Source organism: Strix aluco, chromosome 17 (assembly GCF_031877795.1).
Source record: "Strix aluco isolate bStrAlu1 chromosome 17, bStrAlu1.hap1, whole genome shotgun sequence".
NCBI lineage: Eukaryota > Metazoa > Chordata > Aves > Strigiformes > Strigidae > Strix > Strix aluco.
Genome location: NC_133947.1, coordinates 17300473 through 17321658, shown reverse-complemented (window position 1 = coordinate 17321658; position 21186 = coordinate 17300473). Strand labels below are relative to the sequence as shown.

General features: G+C 53.0%; 1 protein-coding gene across 2 annotated transcripts in view; it reads left to right on the top strand.

Annotated features, from left to right (window-relative positions):
• The window catches only part of LOC141931150 (rho GTPase-activating protein 39-like), a 56505-nt gene that overhangs the window by 23975 nt on the left and 11344 nt on the right, over positions 1-21186 (top strand). For both annotated transcript variants that reach the window (XM_074842962.1, XM_074842961.1), the window contains exons 2-5: positions 2945-3340; positions 12400-13708; positions 17616-18162; positions 19494-19583. In XM_074842962.1, the coding sequence (XP_074699063.1) occupies positions 2945-3340; positions 12400-13708; positions 17616-18162; positions 19494-19583 (2342 nt within the window). The remainder of the gene's footprint in view (positions 1-2944; positions 3341-12399; positions 13709-17615; positions 18163-19493; positions 19584-21186) is intronic.

The window sequence follows — 21186 nt, the reverse complement described above, 5'->3', positions numbered from 1 at the left end:
CACTCAATGGCATCTTGATCACTCAGCTGGGTCTTGCAGGGTTTTTGTGAGTGTTTTTCTTCCTTGCCAAGTGAATACTCCATACCTACCTCCTGTTTCTCTCCCAAACTCATCCATGTGTGCATTTCTCTGTTGCTTTTTTTGTGGGGGGGGTGTGTGTCCTGCCATGCCTGCTTTCCTTTTCCAGCCCTTTCAGCGCCTGCTCTCTTTCTCCCCAGCCCTTCCTCTCCCGAGGGCAGCGTGCCATGCTTCCCACCTTTGGGTGAAGCTTCCTACGTTCCAGCACCAGTGGCAGACTTTCCCGCACCCCTGAAGCTGCCAGTGTGCCACCTGGGTCTAAGTCCCCTTTTCAGTCCACAGTGCCCCTTTTCCTATTGCCTGCCTGTCCTCCTTGTGAAGCGTTACAGTGCTGTTGGGAGTTCACTGCTGCTCTTGTGTCCCATCTGAGCTGTCCCTCTTTGTTTCCTTGTCCTACCTGCACTTCTTTGCTGCTGTCTCTGTGGACATGCTCATCTTGCTCTCCTCCAAGCACTGCTGGGCTCTGCTGCTGCCCTTGTTTTCCCCTTTTATGCCCTGTTTATGACACCTCTTTGTAGTTGACAATACCCTTGATAACGGCAGTAACTTGCTGATTTGTTCCTGTGTCTGATTCCCACCCTGGGATGCTGGTACGGCTGTTTGTGTTGCACCTTAAATCAAATAGGGAAACTGATGTAGTTTTGGCCAAAAAGTACCGATCAACAAACCAGATATTTTCTGGACACAGGGTTTTCCAAGGGGGATCCTCTTGCAAGCACACTCTTGGCAGAGCCCTGCCCTGCTCTGGCAATGGTGGGAGCCCAGCAGGAGTAGGTGCAATGGGGAAAGGTGGTGTGTTCTGCTCCCAGCTGCTTGTTGGGCCAGTGTGAGCAGTCGTGGTGGTGATAGCCTGGACTGGGTGAGCTGATGTGGCTGAAAATGAATCTATGCCGCAAAAAAAGTGGCTTTCACCCGGATCAGCTTCCCAGCCAGCCTGTCTGTGGTAGCCTGTGAGGCTGTGTGGAGGTCAGCATTGCACAGTAGATGTTGTGGTGGAGAGAATTGAACCTTTTCATAGGCAGTTCAGGCTTATTTTGTGTTGAACTGACATCGTGCCTATCAATTTTGCATCCACAAAGAGTTGAGGAGCAGCCTGCTTTTTAGCGATGCATGACAGACTGCTCACCATTAAATACACCCACAGTTTTCCTAGTGGGGAGGTGTGATGTGCAATTAAACCCCCTCCCAGACTTGCCTGGTGGGAGGGCACACACTGACCTTCCCCAGAAAGCTGGATCAGAGCCAAGGACTGCACTGCCCTGCCAGCAAACACCACCTCTCCCACAGCTGTGCCAGCAGGGCTGAGCACCAGGAGCCCAGGCTGCCATTTGGGACACTGCAGTGCTGCCACTGTCAACCCAGACCCCTCCAAGGAACCACAGGCTGGCAGTGGGGTGGGGGGGGGAGAGAGGGATGCAATGGGATCTCCCTTCTTCTGCCACCTGTCTGGGAACGGACGGCTCTTGCTGCTTCGCCTTGCTAGGGAGCAGCTGGAGGTTGTGCTGCGGCAAGCTCCCAAGGCACCAGGCAGGAGCAGGTTTCAAGGGTGGCCACGGACCCGTCCTCTTCATACGGCTTTTATTAATAACAAAAATAACTTGGGTTAAATAGTGGACACTGCAGGAAGGAGGCCCTGATGCAGGGTGAAGGAAGAGGGTGGAGGGCCAGGACTTGGTGAGTGCAAGGAGAAACTGGGGGGCACGTATAGGTTTTATCTCTGTTTCCAGCTGCAGGCTGGAGCCTGCTGCCGGGGACAGGATCACTTTAGTGGTAGCATCTCTCCCATGTGGGAAGAGACCTTGCTGGGGTTTGCACCCCCTTCTTCTGTTTACCTGGGCTTGCCAAAATGGCTTTGGTTACTGCACTGTGGAGGTGTTGGCTTTGCTGAGCATCTCTGCTCTCATTCAGGCCAGCTTTTTGGCGTGGGTGGGTCAGTGTTAAAGGCTGCCACGTATGAGAGCTGTGTAGCCCAACACCTCTGCTGCCACAAACCCATCACTCTCATCTGCCTGAAAACCAGCCCCACAGCACTGCCTGTATTGCTGTCTCACCAAGCCCTCGGCTGGGCCAACGTGGGTGCTGGTGAGGGAGCCAGGGGCTGGAGAGGCTCCTCGGGGCAGCAGAAGGGTTATGCATCAGTGGCAGGCCGAGCCTGTCCTTTGGGTCACCTCACACCCAAAGGGCTACTGAGGGCTTTGTCCCATCAGCTAAGGAAGGAGGGAAAGAACTTGCAATGGGGTTGGTCTCATCCATCAGTCACTCCCTGCATTTATCTTTCAATCAAGCAAATGTGGGCTTCAGCCAGGGCCCGGGTGACCCAGAGGTCCCCTCCAGCCCCACAGCATGTGAGCCCTGCATGGACAGGCTGCCCCCATTGTTGGGAGCCAGAGGTTTGGTCTCCCGAGGTGGCATTAACAACAGGGTGCAGCCTCCAAAAGGAGCAGATCCTGCTTTGCAGATCCTCCCCGCTCTCGAGGGCAAGTTCCGCTGCGGATCTCGCCAGGCGCCGGCGCTCCTGCAATCGCACCAGCCCTTGATCTGAGTTATCAGAGCATCAGCAGACGATGCTCGCCCGCCCCATGCTGCTTGTCCTGGGCTGGTGAGTGGTGTGAGCTGACGTCAGGGCTGGGCTGGGGGGGTGACCTCCCCTTCCCTGTGCTGGGGAGCTGCTGATTTGGCTCGACCCCATCTCAAACCCTGTCCCTCGTCTTCCCCTGAGCTCCTTAGACTGCTGAATGGCCCCAAGCAATGCTTTGATCTGCAGCGTGGCTGCCTGGCCCAGAGGCAGCAGCTCTGTAGGACTCCCAGACAACCCATTTGGCTTGAGCCTCTGGCCCAGACTGATGCAGCTCTCATGTCCCTGCAGCTCGGACTGGGTGGAGATCATTGAGCCTCGCTCCCAGGAGCGGATGTACGTCAACCTGACCACCGGTGAGTGCGGCTGGGAGCCCCCTCCCAACCTGAAGGTACGCCAGTCGGACCAGAAGCAGTGGTGGGAGCTCTTCGACCAGAACAACAACCGCTTCTATTACTACAATGCTATCACACGGCAGACGGTGTGGCACCGGCCCCAGGGCTGCGACATTGTGCCCTTGGCGCAGCTCCAGGCTATGAAGCGCAGCTCCCAGCCCGACTGCCAGGGCCGGCAGCACCGGGGCAGCGCCGGCAGCGATGGCAGAAGCACCCCCATCCAAATGACCCTTCTGCAGGAGATGAAGGGCAAGGGGGACTGCGCTGCAGAGAAGAGGAAAGACCCTGGCAGGTAGGGAGAGCTTTAGCCTTCTCTTTTTATATCTAATGGATGGCTTCAGTTGCCAGGCAGGCACTGGCTGTGTGGCTAACTGGCTGGGAAGCTGTGCTGCCCTGAGAGGGTGCAAGCACTGGGGCAAGGGTGCTGCTAGGCCAGTGATCACCTCTGCGTGCCCTCCTCTTGCCCCGGTACGGCTGTCTGCCTTCACCACTGCAGCTCTGCTTGCATGTCCCTGGTCTGGGCCAGGCCTCGTTTGTGTGAGGCACTGTAAAAACACATATCAAAAGACAATCATTGCTCTAGAGCCCTCTGTGCTGAACAGAAGGAGAGGGAACGGGCAGGAGTGTCACGCAGGGACGAGAGCTCTGTCGCACTCTCATGGTGGGGTTTGCAGGGATAGCTGAGCTCCTGTGCAGGGGCTTAGGCTACTGCAGGGTGCATGTTAGCCTGCCTGCTCTGGCTCTTTCCCTCCCCACTCGCTCGGCTGCTTGCATGTGCTTGCAGCTTCAGCCAGGGCGGGAGGTGGGGCTGCGGGGACAGAGCTCCCGGACACAGTTACTTGATCACATCAAGCCCAAAATGAAAGAATGATAACGGGATGCTATTTTGTTTGGATAAGAGATTTTCTTACACTCAAACCAGTCTGACAACAATCGGCGGGTTTTTTGTATTGAAACTTTGCCAGCTTCAGCTGCACAAAAGCATCCGCTCCTCAGTCTCTGCAGGGACAGCCCATCTGCCTGGGTCACTGCTTGGCACTGTCCTGCCTCCCTCCTGCCCTGTCTGGGCATCATCCTGCCCTGAAGAATGTGGTACCAACAGCGGGGGAGGCCGTGCAGTGAGCGGTGTTGAATCATGCTGACAAGTGACTCACCCAAGGGCTAGAGCAAAGCTCAAGTGAGCCTGGCACTCCTGCCATCCATGCCAGTGCTCCTTGTCCCCACTTCTGGGAAATGCAGCAAACCAGGATCCTTTAATAGCTTGGTTTCTGGTTTGAGGTTGCTTCTCTCTGTGCCTGGTGCTGGCAAGGAGAAAAGAAAAAAGCCAAGATAATGAAAACCATGTATGATGGCGATTCTGGAAAATATATGTCTGAAGCACCCTAAACTGTGGTTTATCACTTGTCTGCTGCCCCCTGTGAGATGCTCCTGTATTCACTTCAGATCTGCATGACTGGGAGACACTGGTGATGCACATAAAGAGCCCAGAGCTTTACTAGTGCCTCCTGCCCCATGAGCAGCCCCTCTGAGCTTCAGACCCATCCAGAGGATGATTCTTGCCCTGCCAGGAGAAACTCAAACAGTGAGAAATGCCTTAAGCTGAACCCCAGTAGCTCCCAGTTCCCTCTGGTCCCCCCCGCCAGTGACCACAGGTGTGCCACAGGCACGTGGGATTTGTCATGAGCTGACCAGCTTCCCCTCCTTGTCCCTCTGCAGCCTGGCACTGTGGGGGAGCTGGGACAGGTACTGACAAACTGTCTCCAGGGGAGCGAGTGCAAGAGCCTTGCACAGGGCATAAAATATCCTGAGCTCCATGGGACCAAAGTATTTCTGACTCGGGCTCTCAGGAGGGGAACGTGGCCTCCTCTGCCTCAGTCTGGGAAATGGCTGTGCCTCAAGGGATAAGCGACACCAGCCCTTGGCCCTCTCGACATGGGCCCCATGGAGGCCCCCTCGTATAGGAGGAAGGGGAGCGATGTGGCATGGGCAGGGGTTTGCTTTACCTTTCCTTGCCAGCCAGGCTGGTGCCAGGCAGCACCTCAGGCATCACCGCTGGTTCTCCTGCAAGGAAGGGGAGGGGGAAGGGGTCCTCGCTTGCTCCATCCCAAGCCCGTGTTTTTTGTAGCAACCCTGGGGCACTTTGAGCCTGCGACAAACTCCACTGAAGGGCAAGCACTGGGAAAGGTGTGAGTGGCAGCTTGTTTGGGAGCTAACAGGCTGCTTGGACCTGTGAGGCTCTTCCAGACCCTCACACCAGTAAGCTGACAGCATTTGCCTGTGGAAGCTGCGTTGTTGGAAGCAGGAGACTGAGCACTGTTTCCTTGCTCATCCAGTATGTGTTGTCGCTGCTATTTGTGAGCGGGGGTTGCATGTCCGGTTATGGTGTGGAGAACAATTTCCTTACCCAAATCTGACACCCAAGGAGAGATTTCTTGTCTCTTGCTAGCTCGTAAAATGTTGAGCAGAGAGCTGAGCCCAAAGCCAGTGTTCCCAGGTGGGACCTAATGCTCTTGCTGGGATGTCTGATCTAGTAACGGCAAAAGAACACAAAGCTTGCCAGCTCTGTTGTCTGTGGTGTTCTCCAAAGACAAATAGAAGCGTGTCCTCTTCCTTCCCTCGGCAGGGATACAGCTGCATAAACAAAGGGCAAATACGTTGAGTGCTGTTGGTAGCATTTGACATCTTTATAGGCACCTGTGCCCAAGACGGGTTTGCCTTTCTTTCTAATGGCAGCACAAAAGATTTGTTGTTCTTACCTTCATGTTTGTCATCCCATAATAGATGAAGAGGCCAGAAGAGACATGGTCCCCAAGAGGGGCCTCCTGCAAGCACATGCCACAGAGAGCTGGGGGAAGGGATTGCATCCTTTTTTTTCAGTAATACTTTGTGGTTGAGGTTGTTTTTTTTCTTTTAGCAGACTGTTTTTTCCCACCCTTCCTCTCTTGTGCCTTCTGTCAGCACTGCTAAACCTGCTGTGCTCACTGTCCTGTCTCGGTGCTGCTGCGCCAGCCTCAAGCAGAGTGGAAACTCTCCCTGGACAGGCGGGCACTGCACCGCCACTCCTTGCTGCCTGTTCCCTCCGTCTACGTGCCAATCCCACCCTCTCCCTCCCTGCCCCACTGCTCACTGCTGCTCTTCTAGCTCTCTAAAGTGCACCAGCTTGGAGCAGCCTTCTCTAGATACTGTCCTTGGCTTCCCTGGGTGACACAGGGAGGTCAGTTCCCCTGGGGAAATGGTAGCTGTTTGTGGAGGGGGGAGATGCTGCTGTGATCCCTGGAGCCTCCTGGGGATGCTCTTCTGCCTGAGCACGTGCTTTTGCTCCCGTGTTGGTTTTTGGCTGCACTTCCTGGGGCTGCCCAGCTCAGCGCCGGCTCTGCTGCTCCTTCACCCGAGCAAGGACAGCAGGTGACTCCTGCCTTACAGCTCCAGACCCCTCCTGAGCACTTGGGATCCTGGTAGGAAGGAAGACAGACTCTCTCTGGGGAAGATGGGGACCAAATGATCCTTTCACGTGCTGGAAGGCTCTGCAAAGGATGGATGTGTTCCCTTGGGGACCGTGAGACCAGCCTAGGGCTGAAAGCAGCCGGTAGCATTTTGGAAGTGTCTTGTGAGCTGCTGCAGCTGCACTGGAGTTTGCTGGAGCTCCTTGGGCCTCGTGGGTGAGAAAGGGCTGGGCACGGCAGAGGACTGAAGAGGACAGTAGAGCTGGGAGCGGAGCTTGTGTGCTGCATTCGGACACGCCATCAGTCAGGGCCAGGAGTGGGCTCTGCCATCCCCAGCCCCACTGTCCGTGCAGACTGGCTCTTTTCCTCTTCTTCCTGTGGTTCTCCCAGCATCAGGGACTTGTTTCAGGGTGGGGTTTCCAAGGTTCCCCTTGTGATAACAACGCATCTCAAATCCTCCATGTAGAAATCCACCATCCCTGGGAACATCCCATCCCCCAGAACAGGAGAGGTGTGGGTCCCTTCTGCATGGGCAGTAGGTTGTGCTGCCCGTCCCCTCCTTGCTCACCTTCCCTAGGGCTCAGCATCCTGGGCTGGGAGGGAGAAGTGGCTTGGTGTTACCGTGCTGGGAAGGTGTGCTGAAAGGGGAGTTAGGGGGGACCTGTGACGTGAAGCCTGTGAAGTTGGCTATGAGGGTACCTCTGCTCTTCCCAGTCTAGTTTGCCTCATTATGGGCTTACATTTCTCAAGGCCCAGCGTAAGTGATGCCAATGTTAAGTTCTTTACAATTAGGCCAGAGACACCATAAGGATTCCTAATACAGGCTTGTTTCCTTCTTGTGCTGCTGGCCTTGGGGCTGGGCGCTTAAACACCCCGTGCTTTGCACGTGTTCACAGAGCTCTCCTCGGGGCCGTGTGGACCTGGGTTCGGGTGGGTCACCTCCACGGGGTCTTCATCCCTGCCTCTGGTGTGGGCACTGGAGGCAGCAGTTGCCGCTGAAATACAAACATCCCTGTTCATTCACCTTTGTCAGAGCACCAGGAAAATGACTGCTGGAGAGGGCAGAGCTGAGGTGCAGGGCTTTTTCTCCAGGCATCGGGGAGGGAAGAGCAAACAATGGAGCTCTGGAGCCTGGGAAGAGCTGCCGGATATGCTGGGCCTGCTGGCGCTGGGTGCGGGCTGGGAAAGCCAGCGCTGGGTTGCAGTGTTTATATTGGAGCTACTTGAAAGCATTCCTCGAAGGAGCTGTCTCAGGGGACTCGGCAGGGTCTCTGCTGCTGGTGGCTGAGGAGCACGGCTGCAAGGCTCTGTTGGGATGTTTCTACACCACTGGCTTTGCTTTCTATCAGGGCTTTCACTGCTCAGAAGGACAAGGCTGAATCTTTTTCCATGCTGGGAAGTCAGGGAGACCCCATTCTCCTCTGCTTAGTCTTTTAGCAGCCTGGGGATGGGGTTGAGGGAAGCTGTATCCAGACATGGCCCCAGGAGATCATTCATGGCTCTGAAAATGGTTCTTTCAAAAAAACCTCTTTCCTCTGATCTCTGGTGGCTGTGGAGGCCAGAGGTGGCATTTTGTGTCCAACATGAGACTGACAGGCCAAGTGGGATATGGCACAGCTTTAGAGAACTTTTCCATCACATTCACTTACAAACTTCCTGGTCAGGGGGAGCATGGTGGCTGTGGTCAGGCTGGAGCTTGGCTCCCTCTGGCCTCAGTGACACCAGAGTGGCACAGCTCCCCTGTCTCCTCCAGCCCTGTGAGACCCCCCTGGATATCCTGGTGGAACCATGCAAATTCTTGGGTACCTGGACCAGTCCTTGCATCCCGAATTGCACCTGGGGAGGAGCGGTGGCACAGTGGCCTTGCTCGTCTCCTGCCTCTGCACCTTTGCAGCCCACCCTGCTTGGCCGCTCTGCGTGGCTGTCATGCCAAAGATCCCAGTGCCATCGTCCCCTGAGAGCTGCCTGAGCGCCACTGGGCTCTGCCACCCCCGGGGGTTCGCAGCACTTGGTCTGAAATGGGCTGGGCTGGATCCCAACGCCAGCTTTACCCCTCAGCCTGAAGGAGGGAATATGAGTCTGCAGAGGCAGTGGAGCCTGTTTCTCCAGCCGTGTTGCCTGTCGGGGCGCAGACCGCAAAGGCCAAAAACCTGCTGTGGGGAGGCTTGCTGCCTGTGGCAGAGCCCCTTGCCTCGTTGCCATGGCTGTCTGTCTAACCCGTCCTGCTGTCCTGCCAACTGGGCTCACGGCATCTGCGGAGCAGGCGCAGGGAGAGCCCCGCGCTGGCACGGAGCTCCTGCTGCTCCCCACCACATCCCGCCTGTGCCGAGGCCCCACCCTGTCGTCCCGTCCCAGGCAGGGGAAGGTGTGGGATGCCTTTCTCCCGCCCTGGTGAGGTGACTCGAGGCAGCAAGGAGCCATCATGCTTCAAGGTGCCTGCTGCCCTCCACCTGGTGCTGGGTTGCAGGTAGGCAGCTTGTCTTCTGGGGGAGGCTGTGAGCACAGCACCCTCCTCCTTTTCTGTATCAAATCCCTCATTGCTCATCTGAGGGCCAAAATCTGTGCTTTGCTCTTTTTCCAGGATGCAGGGCGGAAGGTCATCACCAGCTGAGGTCCCACAGGACCCTAAAATCATAATGTCACACTGGGGCAGGAGCCTGTCTCTGGAGGCTGGGCTGGTGGTGCTGTTCAGGTGCCCAGCCCCGCACCCGAGCAGTGACAGATCTGGATGTGCCCAGTGCTGCCGTGTGGGTGCAAATCGGGACAATCACTGATATGACTGATTGGGCAGGAGGTGGTGCCACTGCCCGCTGTGCAGGCGGGGAGAGGCTCCTCACTGCGGCCTGGAGCTGATCGAGGAGGCAGCAGAGCTTTGGGCTGAGTTCCTGCCCCTCTAGACGGGTGGGGGTTTAGTGAGCACCGGGCACTAGTGGGCCTGCTGATCCTGGGCAGTACCAGTGCGCGCTGAGCCTGCACGGGGGGACGAGTCTGGTCGTGCCATGCCTGACGGAGGTGGGTCTGCCAAGCCTTCGCTGAGCGGGTGGTTCCGCTGCGTGCGGAGCTGGCTGGAGGTGCAGTGTTGTAGGTCAGGGAGAGGAATCATCTCAGGAGGTGGCTCATGGGATGTGGGGTCCAGCACCTTCCCACAGGGTTATTTTCCAACCCCCCCTACAGCTGGGGGTCTGTCAAGGGAGGGGGACACACCCACAGTTCGGGGACTGTGGTGCTGCAGGGCTGTGGCTCTTCTCCCCTGGGCCCCAACAGTTGGATAGTGCTGGGCCAGATGCGATGCTGCTCCAGCCATAGTGTTTAAAATTAAAATCACGCCCATGTGATCACTCCTGGCCTGCCTGCCGAGTCAGGAGCCTGTGAGTGGCTCAGTTCTGCTTGTCGTTGACATGGCTCTTTGCCAGTCTCACTTCCCTTCCGCGGAACGACCTGCTGGTACAACCAAAGCGGAGAGGTAGGTGGTGGGGTGTCAGAAATGCTCATTTAAAAGCCTACCAAATGTTGCTGCTCTGGTTCTTCCTGTTAGTCCAGGAGCTCTTCGAGGAATAACCCGGGTGTTCAGCAGCACCTCCGCTTGGGATCAGGGCTTGGCTGCATGCAGAAGGGACACAGTGGTGCGAGGCGCAGTCCCTGCAGCCCCCAGGGAGGGATGCCTGGTGGGTTGCAGGGCGGTGTGTCCTCAGGAATGCCACCCCCATCCTGCCGTTACCACTGGCTGTTCCCTGCCTGCATCCTCGCTTGGTGCGGCTGGTGGTCACCCCTCGCTCCAAGCATTGCGCCGTCGGGAAGAGGCGTGCAGAGGACAAGCCACTGATGGCAGAACAGGAGTGGGAGAGTGGGGGCTGTGCTTGGTGGCAGCTTGGACAGGTGGAGGGAGCCCAGTCCCAAATCCCTCGGTGTTTCCTAAGCAGCTGCTCTTGGGCCGGGGCTCGGGTCAGTCCTGAGCTGCGATGCTGTGAGCGGCAGGTGGCGGCTGGGCAGGGGCCTTCCTCACAGCGGTGGCAGCTCCATCTTGAAGCAGTGTCAGGAGCCCCCTTAAAATAAAACTCTTTGTGCTTCAGCGGGAGACGCTGGGGGAGGTCCCCAGAGCACGGGGGACCCCAGCATGGGAAGCAGAGGATGGCAGGCCTTTCTCAAACCCTCTCTGGTCACCTGGATAGTTGCACGAGGCAGAGTCGCGTGTCTGTCATGGGGAAGGAGCAGAGGCAGTGGCGCAGCACGGTGCGGCGGGGGCCTTTGGACCCTGGCTGGGAGCCAGCTGCTGCGCCCGCGGTGGGGCAGCGCCGGCCTCACCCGTGCTTCTCCTGGTGCCGCTGTGCTGAGGTGGGATTCACAGAGACGCAGTGCTGTCGGAGAGGATGTTTTGCCAAAAATATGGTAAGTGGTGGATGGGAATGGAGCACACCACCTCCTTAGGAGTGGACTGATTGGGAGCAGACATGGGATATTGGGTGTCGGGTAGGTAACTGGGGAGGGAGCAGGTGAAATAGGGCACCCATGGTGACATGGGGCTGCTGCTGTGGGCAGACGTGTGCTGTTGGCGTGGTGTGTGGGGAGAGCAGGGTGTGAGCAGATGCACCCTTGCTGCTGGGAGAGCCATGGGGGGAGGACAGCCAGAGCACCCCCACAGAACCCGTGTGAAGGACACTGGGATCCAGAGGGTGAAGGGTCTCTGGAGAGCAGGAGCAGTGTGCAGGAGGGTTGGGGTGTCTGGATATCTTGGGGCTTGGCGGGGCAGCATCACTAAGAGGCAGCTCTGGGCATGTGGTGGAGATGAGTCCGTCTGGCAGTGCAGGGGCCGTGCAGGACGGGTCAGCAGCATGGGATGGGGAACAAGTGTAAAGGTTCAAATAGAGCAAAACAGCTGTGAAGGTGTTGTGGGAACATCTCCTGTTGCAGACGGGGCACTCGCAGCGTACCCTCAGGTCTTACCCAGTGACAGCTGCTAGTGGATACGGAGAGGGAGGGTGCAAAATGGGGCCAGGTTCAAGGGGGCCTTCCTGGGCACAGTGGTGCCTTTGAAGACCTGGAAACTCGGGCTGGTTTAACAGCCTTTCCATTCTCTTTTCTTCAGAGCTTACAAATACAGGCCAGCTACAGCCGCAGCCTTGACAGCAGGAGGTTATTACACTGCAGAGTACACCTTTGCACTGGGATGTTGCAGTGGGCATGTTGGGTTGTGATGGATCCTGAGTACCACCATGGGTCAGAGGCTACTCCCAGCAGAGAATTTCACAGCCTTGTAAGCTGGGCAGGGCCAGTAGGTTTGGCCAAAGGAGCCAGATCTGAGGGCCTAGACTGGGAGGATGCTCTATGCAGAGGCTTGGTGGGTTGTGTGGGAGTGTAACACGCATCCCGTGAGCCGAGGACGTCCGGCCCCGTACACCTCCCATAGACCTTATAGGTTTCCTGCAAAATAAACATGCATTTGGAAACTTAGATCAAAAAAAAAAGTCTGGAAGGACTGTCATCATAGTTTGACAATCCAAAGGCAGACGCTTGGCATTATTTTCCAACTCTCTGCTTGAGTGATCCAGTATAGCTTACTGGTCTTCAGCTGGTTGTTCTGGGTGCTGTGCTAGCTAATGAGCCTTGGAAAGCGTAGGTTGTTTCCTAACTCAGTGCTGCTGATACCAGACAGGTTATAGTATGATGAACTTGTTTCATCTCGTTGTTCTGCTGTTCATGTCTTAGAAATTTATCATGTGTGTAACAGTGATGCATTTCTGATTTGGGAAGGGTGATCTCCAAGAAAAAACAATGAGGAACGGATAAAACTGGTTGGGAAATCTCCAGGCACTTTGAGACTAACAGCCTGGTATTTGGGTAGAAATAAGAGGATACTTCAGTTAATACAGTTCTTAAATAATTCCCTGTGTTTGTATCTTTCTTCCTTCAGGGAGACTCCTACCCACTGGCAGCCTCTGCCAGGCACAAAAGCAGCCATGTTGGTCAAAGTGAACAGTCTGAGGCAGATACAGAGCTCTTCAAACAGTTCGCTTCAGCTGCAGAGTGCTCCAGAGGCCAACAGCCAGAGATCTCTTCCAAAACCAGCCATATATGCTCAGCCTCAATCCACGTCCCAGAGCCCTGGAGCAACAAAGCAAATGCCTACAGGAGAAACAAAGCAGTCTATGCAGATCAAGAAGACAGAGAATGGTGGGTTTTGCCTAGTGCTGATGAACGGTCCAACTTCTCAAACACCTCCAAGGAGCCAGACAGGAACCCCCCAGCCTGCATCTCCCAAGTATGCCTCCCCTGCACCTATATACGATGAGCCATCTTTGGAGTCTCCAATTTATGATGAGCCACCAGTAGATATGGACACTGAAAGTGTCAGTATGAGTGGGATGTCACCACCAAGGTCGCCAAGCAATAGCTTAAAAAAGCAGCTGCAGCCAACAAAATTATTACAGCATCCAGGTATGCAGCAGCAGCAAACTGGAAAGAAGCATGCAAGAAATCCCTCTTCCACTGAATACAGCCCAGCTGGCAGAGAATATATAAAACACATGGTCAATGTTGATCAGTCTTCCAAACTCTCCCACTCTTCTGCTGCAACAGCTGATGCCTCTACTAAACTGCCTGGTCAGCTTACTTCAAAGGACAGCTTCAAGCAGTCCTGGAGGATCTTGGAAGCCAACGTCCTCAAGAACATGGAAGCCCACCACAGTCGGCAGAACAGCCTGCAAACGCAAGAGTACCCAACTGGTATAAGCCATCAGGATTCTGGTTATTCAACTGGCCCTTCTCCAAGCTTGAGAAAAAGGAAAGGAAGGAGGCAAGGAACAGCTCAAGGAAGACCTGGCTCTGTGGGCAGCAGCAGCGAGCTCACGGCTTTGAATGATAAGCTGATCGCTGAGATGCGTGCTGTGGTGGGCAGGTCAGCAGCCTGCAGGGGAAGCAAAGCCAGCCTTGATGCTGAAAGTCTGGAGAGTGGCATCCCAGCAGAGAGCAGCAAAGTCAGGTTTCAGTCCGACCACTTGAAAAAATGCATCAGCCGGAGCTCAAGGGACGACGTCTCAGCTAGTAATAGGTCTCTGTATAGACAGGGCCTGGAGAGCAGGGGCAGCTTTCTCAATGATGTGGCTGCTCCACAGGACACAGTGAGGCAGAAGAGGACTTTTGAGAAAATAGATTCTCTAGAAAAGAATGTGACCAGCCAGACAAGTTTGGCTTTGTCAGATGCTGCGCGCCACTCCTCCCAGGTAACTCCCCATCTACACCAGGTTGAGTCGCACGCCTTTGCTGGACTGCTGTGGCGCAGAGCCGAGTACCTGGTCTGCTCCCGGGTGGGTTTAGTGGTTGTGCTGCAGGCGGAACACGTCTGTGCCTGCAGAACAGCAAATGGGGTCATAAAGCTTCACAACTTTGCAGCTGAAGATGCTATTTCAGGCCACTGATGTGAGGGGAGGGGGAATTGTGGAGGGGCTCGTGTCCAGCAAGGCCTCAGCACTGCTGGGAGCTCTGCTGTGTTGTTTGTGTAAATCTGCTGCCTGATCATTTTACTGGCACTCGTGTCTTCTTTGGCAGCCCTTGCCCCTCACATGTCTTTTCTGGGATAGCCAGAGTTGGTGGGGTACAGGATGCAGGTGTCAGGATTTGCATGGCCACATGGCAGTGTTTTCTCTTTCTTCCTCTCCTTTTTCTAACAGTTCCTCGTGTTCTGTTCTCTCTTCCGACTGTTCCTGAGCATTGAATGGAAATACTCAGAAAACCTGTGGCAGTGACTCTAGCATCTAACATTTGGAAATAGCTGTTTTAAAGCCTGTTAGTGTGCCTGCACAAGTGGAGTAGTTTTTCTCTATAACAGCACCTCTGCAGAAATTAGTTTGCTATCTTTTCTCCTGTTTGGATTTGAAGGAACCTCCTGCTTCATGGTTTTAGTTCAGATTTCAGTCCTACATAGGTGATTTTATATCCTGTGAAGGTTTTGTCCTTTTTCTCTTTGCTCACTCTTCCAGTTATTTCACTCCTGCTGAACAGCCTGAGTCTCTGCATCTCTTCTGTGAGGCACAGCTGATGACAATCCTCTAGCATAAAAACTGACTATTTTAACACTTAGCTCTGTCTTCTCTCCTGTTCGCTAGTCCACGACCTTTCATGGAGAAACTTGGCAAAGCTCCTTGACCATTTCAGATTATTCTAGTAGACCTGTGACATACAACTTTTCCCTAAAAACCAGGCTGACACCTCCCCACTGTATCAGATTTATGTGTGTGTGTGTTCTCCTCTTTTTTGTAATTTCTGATCGATAGAGCCTTGCTTTCACCTGAAACCCTTTTTAAAACTGAGGTCACGTTCCGGTGTTTTTCATTTTTCAGGCACAGGGCCAGTTTGAGTTTACATGACTTGTGTGTTACAGTTAATAGTTCAGCAGTTTCATTTCACAGCCTCTTTAGACTTGTCGGAAGGCCGCTATCCGGTCTGCAGAATGTGTTACACCTCATTGCATTGGCGGAGAGAGCTGAGACTTGATGTCTTGATTATGCACAAGAGATGGTGGATTGGCTGTGAATGGCCTTGAAAATTAAGAAAAATTCATGTAGGATGGAGAAGGAGAATACAGTAGAAGATACAAGGAGATGGATGTTGTGGTAAAGGCAATCAGTCAATAAGTAAATACTCTATTTACAGAAATACTGTGAGATGTAAGAGTCCAAGTAAGGAGGGGAGGAGGTTGCAGAGAGTACGGCAGCAAAACCGCTGCCTTGGCTGAAAATGGCACAGCTTGAGTCACCAGCAATGTCCTGTGCTGGACCTGTGCGATGGAGAGGAGAATTGGAAGACGAGGAGTTTCATTATCTGAAGAGGGTGGGCAGAAGTTCTGGGACAGGCTGAGCAGAGGTGGATGTGTACTGTCAGCACAGAGATAATAGCTGGGTAGTTGTGTGAACGAGACTTGAGAGATAAACTCTAGAGAGAGAAGAGGAAAGAACCAAGAGCTTGTTGAACCTCTAGAGAGTATGAAAAGGTGGATCCTCAGAAGTAACATGCTGAAAGAGCAATTAGGGTGGTAGGAGGGAAACCAGCCCCTGGTGTGGAAGGTGGATTGAAGGAGACTGAGGATGGAGATGGCAGAGAAGATCTGCAGGCAGGGATTTTAGGCAACATGTTGAGTGAATTCAGAGAGAGTGAAGAGGGATAAAAAACCAAAATGAAGTAGAAAAGCAGGAGAAATGATTGTGCCCCAGGCTGGCAATAAGAGATGGAGTGTGATATGTGCTAATCCCATCATGCGCATGTAGGTACATGTTGGGTGTATGATAGGGAGGGGTTGGACTGCACAAGCCTCTGCCGTCAGTTCAGTAGTTCCTCCTTGCTGAGAAGAAAACACTGACTTGCTCTAAATGTTTGAGAACTAATGTGATTTTGGGTTTGACTGTAGGCCAGGACCAGAATAGTGTGGCATGCAAGTTAAAGGTGATCTGCAAAGAAGGAAAATGCATGTCTTATTTCACTTTTTCCACTTCAGAACCAAAATTTACAGGATTTCTGTTTCTTTGTCCTCCTTTAAAAACCAAGAACCTCAAGATTATCTTGTTTGGCTTTTCCCTATTTGCTGGAGATCTCCTTGGAGAATGTAGACCAAAGCATGGGCTGTTTAGCTCTTAGTTGCTATACGTGGGAATTTCAAGTCCAACAAAAAAGTCTCTTTCCTAAAACAGCTTGTTGGGTGTTGGAGTTCAGTATGAGTCCCAGGCTGACATTTCTATCCAAAACAGAGAAGTCTGGATGGGCAAAATAAGTGTCTTATTTTCACAAGCAGTTATTACACATCATTTTCTTGGGATCAGTACTACCAAAGCTCTAATTATCTAGTTGTCTGTAGCGATCACTGGGGAGGAAGGATGGACAAGGCTCCATGTAAAAACTGCATACAAAGTCTGAAAGGAGGGAAGGTCTTTGTCTCTGCTGCTTATCTCTGTGAACTTGTGATCACTGGACTTGTCCCTGGAGCAAATGAGTTTGATCACTGCAGGCTGCAGGTGGGGCGTGGCTGTCCCTAGTTCACTGAGAAGAAAAACCAACCCAGTACCTGTGAACAATTCTGATTTCATTTGGGGAAGGTTATGCCTGTCTTGGGTAGGAAAACATGGTAGGGAGCCCATTGCAGAGGTGTCCCTGAGTCTTGTGCAGTGGTGCTCACTGAGGCGCTGGGTCTGTGGCCACAGCCTGTATCTCCCCTGCGGGTGCTGAGGACCAGGCCCTGTTTGGCAGGAGGTCGTGGTGTGTCCGTAGGGTGCTGGGAGAGCTGGCTCTGCTAGTGGTGGAAGTTGACTGATGCAAATATCAGGGTCTCATTCACTTCAACTCAAACATGATTTATCCTACTTGGGTGACAGCCTTGCCTATCAAAATAGCTGTGCCTGTGCTCCACTGTGCCTCTCTTAGCTTCTCTTGTCCTGTGTGTGTGTCTGGCCAGCATTTCCATTGGGAAGGTCAGAGTGGAATTGAGATACATGTTTTCAGTGCCTCAGTGCAGAGGCTGTTCAGGCACAGGCTGCCCAAAGCTCAGCAGCTCCTGCTAGTTGCTAGCCATGTTGATTTGGTTTTGTCTTTTTTTTAATTGCTAGAACTTGGAAAAATAGTAAAGGCAGGAACCAGCTGGGATTGTAGGAGCCACAAAGGGTAAAGGTAACAAAGGGAGAAGGAAACAGTGCTATTACTGCTGCGGCTGTCTAGTCTCTGCCACCTCCTCATGTTCTCCACCCACCTGCTGGGCTCCTGTGGCTCTGCAGGAACCAAGAGGTGAACAGTGGGGAGAAACTTGGCTCCTTGGCATGTGCTTGGTGCCACAGAGCTGTAGTGCTGCTCTGGGAGTCAGCCCAGCTCCTGCTTGGGCTGTCCCCTGGAGCTCTGGGACAACTTGGACAATCAGCCCTGGTGCTCCATGTCCCAATGCTTCCTTTGGGGACAGTATCAGTGTGCAGCTGTGCCAGCCAGGCTCTTGCAGAACTACAGATGTCAGCCACTGATTCTGCACAAAATCATGTTTTGTACAGATTCACCATTTTGCAGTTGCTGGTAGCTTCATGACTCACTGTTGATAATTTTCTTAGCAGGGTAGGGAGTCACCTAAGCTGCTCTTAACACATCTGTTCTCCATTGCAGCCCGGGACAATAGAGCTGGACCCCAAGCAGGAGAGCAGTGGCCAGTCTGGCGGCTGTGTAGGGTATCACTTCCCTTACAATACTCTACGGAAGCCCATCTCTCAGAGCAGCATGGCAGACTGGGCTTCTAAAAACCTGAACATGCACACGCAGGGCATCTTCCGCCGAAGGATCTCCATCTCCAACATGCTGTCCTGGAACGGCGGCTCTATCAAAAAGCCAATGCTCATCACTAGCAACCGCACCATCAAAAAAGAGGCGTGTGAGATGTTCAAACTGGTGCAGAGCTACATGGGAGATCGTCAGACTCGCATGGACCAGAACCACGTGGCGCTGGTCACGGTCACCAAGTGCTGGAGCATGCAAGGTTTACGGGATGAGCTCTATATACAGCTGATTCGGCAGACCACAGATAATACATGCTACAGAAGTCTGGCATGGGGCTGGGAACTGATGGCCATCAGTCTGGCCTTTTTCTCCCCATCACCCAAATTTCAGTCTTATCTGGAAGGTTACATTTATCGCCACCTTGACAGCGATGAAAACAGTAAGTGCCTCATGCATACCCCCTCTGTCCCCAGCAGCATTCTGGTGGGTTGTGACACTTATTCAGGGTTGTCTGGTTTTCAAAAACACAGGTAGTCACCAGCCAGCGCTGTGGTTTATGTCAGTGAACCCAGCACCATGTGCTGGGCAAGTTCATCCTTCCTTGGCAGGGTGAAGTTGCCACCAGCTCATCTCCCTGCAGTTCTCACTTGTGTCTGGCAAAGAAATGCCAGCCCTAGACTGTGCTCATCTCACCGATCAGCATGGCAAGGTCAGCACTGAAAAGAGCTGATTTGGACCTGCCAAGGGCAGAATTTCTTTGGGTTCTCTGAAGACATGATTTGCTTCAAAGCTCCTTCAAGCAGGCAAAAGAAAAGATGAATGTTAATACAGAATTTTTTGAGGGAGCCATTGTAAACATTATGAACTGGCCTTAGCTTGGGAGATCGTTGGGGCTCTTGAAGGCTGCTGGCTTTTGTTGTGAAGAGATGTGATTTATCTGTCTTTCAGAAGCCTTGAGGACCATCCCAGCATATATTCAGTTATTATCCCAATTTTAAATTGCTACAGCATCCTGTGCAAAAAATAAAAAACCAAAACACCAAAAAAACCAGGTGCCAGCCTGGAGAGTATTTATTGGCTGATTTGTCACTATTTCAGCAGTGCTGCTGTGTCTTCTCCAGTCTCAGGCAAGAAACCAGAGCACCTGTTTCCACTTGGGGCTTCAAATGCAGGTTAAAGCCCCCACAGATCTCCAGGGCAGGTGCAGAAGTTCTGCCCCTGCTAGCGAGTGCAGTGCTGGAGCTGGCTCCTAGGGGCAGCAGTGGTGCAGTGCCAACCTTTGCCTTCTGGCTTCGTGCTTGTAGCCTTAACGTGGGGTTCCTTCAGTGAACTACTGGATGTGCAGTGCTGGTTCGGGTTTTCATGAGCATCGTAAACCCTTGTCTTGTTGCTTCTCCCAAAAACCATTCCCTCCAGCTACGCTTGGCCCAGGAGTGAAAAATCACCCTGCCAGCACTGGTGTCCAGGCAGCAAGGAGGAGTAGTCTGAACTATTTGAGTGGGTTGTTCCTTCTGCTGGTATTTAGACAGTAAGTTTATTTAGGTATAAACTTGCTGCCTGGAACCCTTCTCAACTATTTGGCCATTTGGAGAAGCTGAGTGATGTTCTGGGTCCCTCGTTCAGACACGTTTGTAGCTGGCTGTGGTAGAGGACCTTTCCCCAGGCAGACCTCCTCAGCTGGAGTTAGGCTGGCTACTATGTCTAAGGGCATTTCTGGGCTTTGGTGTGTATCATTCCACAGTATTAATCCAGAGGCTTTTGAATTTTCAGTTGCCCAGCGCATCAAGGAGCTTGTGGATCTGAAAAACAAGAAGAACTCAAAATCCAGGAAAAAGAGGAAACAAAACACCGAGGATGAAGGTAAAGGGAGGCACAGCATGCAGGGAGGCAAGAGGGAGGACTGCACTGACCTCAGACAGGCAGGGATGCTGAGCTTTGCTGAAAATCAGACCATTTCTTTAAGTGCATCGACTGAGATTCAGGAAACTTTACTGCAGGTGGCCAGTGTGAGAGGTTTGACCAGAGCACGGTCAGCAGTGTGGGTGGCAGCTGGGCAGTATGTGGGACAGGTAGCATTGTGGCAGCAGTGGGGGACCCCTTTCACTTACAGTTGTGTGAGCAAAAATATTTCAATTTGGTTGCAGACCTGGGGCTGTAATTCAACTGGTCTGTGTATGCCACGGAGTCTCCTATAGCACATTCCAGTGCTAAAAGCCATACAAGCAAAGGAACCTGTCTCAGTTGTAGTAACGAATTTTGTAAACCACCACCCAACCTGAGGATCTTCAGGGAGGACACTGATATGTGGCAAAGAGCACTTCTCTTCAGTTTTGGCTTCCCCTTGTCCATGCTTCCTGGACTCTGCAGCCCAGGGCTTGCAGTAGCATCTGTACGGGATGAACAAGAGCTCGTGTATTCCTCCAGCCTCAGGTTTTAACTGCTGACTGCAGGAAAATACTTCATCTGGCTGAAGTCTTGTTACACAAAGTCCATTCAATTTTTTTTTCTATTGCTTTCAGGAAACTTGAGCCAGCCCTGTGAATTCATATCAGGCAGCAGTTTATATCATGTGGCCTCGGTGTTTTTAGTCCGGGAGAGCTGGAGTCCAGCTTCCTACACTGATGAGTCCTACCTGACGCCTGCAGGCGGGCGTGTGAAACGCCGACACCGCAGCTGCACTCTCCTGCTGTGGCGTTTCTGTGTCACTGCTCCCCCAAGGCACCTGCAAGCCTGGGGAGGTCGCTGAGGAGGCCTCTTGGTCACAGCCCCTGCAGTAAGAGTGTCTATGGCTTCTCTGTCTCCGGTGGGATTCAGAGCAGAGACCTGAAATTGCACAGAGGGATTATATTTCTTGTAGGGATATATGTCTTTTTTCTTTCCTGTTCAGGCTCAGGAGAATTCAGCTCATTCTGAATCTTAGAAAAGTCATTTTGCTTGTGCTCAGAGGGACTTTGATACCTTTATGGGGCAACTCCCCGGAGATTGCTCTGCGCAGGGCGTGCTCTGTCTGTGGGCTGAGCGGGCTCTTCTGTGCAATTGCTTGTCTCTATTGCCTGTGCTGGAGTTGTGCTTAGGGAGATAGAGGTAGTTTTTACCTAAAAATTTTTGAAAATTTCAAAAATGTATATTTTTTTTATATATATATATAAAATGTTATGAAAAAGGCATGCCAGGATAGCTTTATAAAGTTTCCAGAATGAAGCACTTGAAAGTCAGAAGTGCCTTTGTGGCCTCAGCTGGGGCTCTGGTGACAGGTCACACGCTGTTCCCTTCACTGGACCCTCTCTGCTTTCTGGCACACAGAAGACCTGCTCTGGCAGTGAACCGGGGCTTAAGAACAAATGAGCTGGTCTGCAGGCTCCTGGCAGCTTCTGCAAAGATGGCGAGGGGCACAGCAAAGGAGGCAGGAGGGCCAGCAGGTCACTTGAACCAGCTTTTTCACAAGTGATTGATAACACTGAGG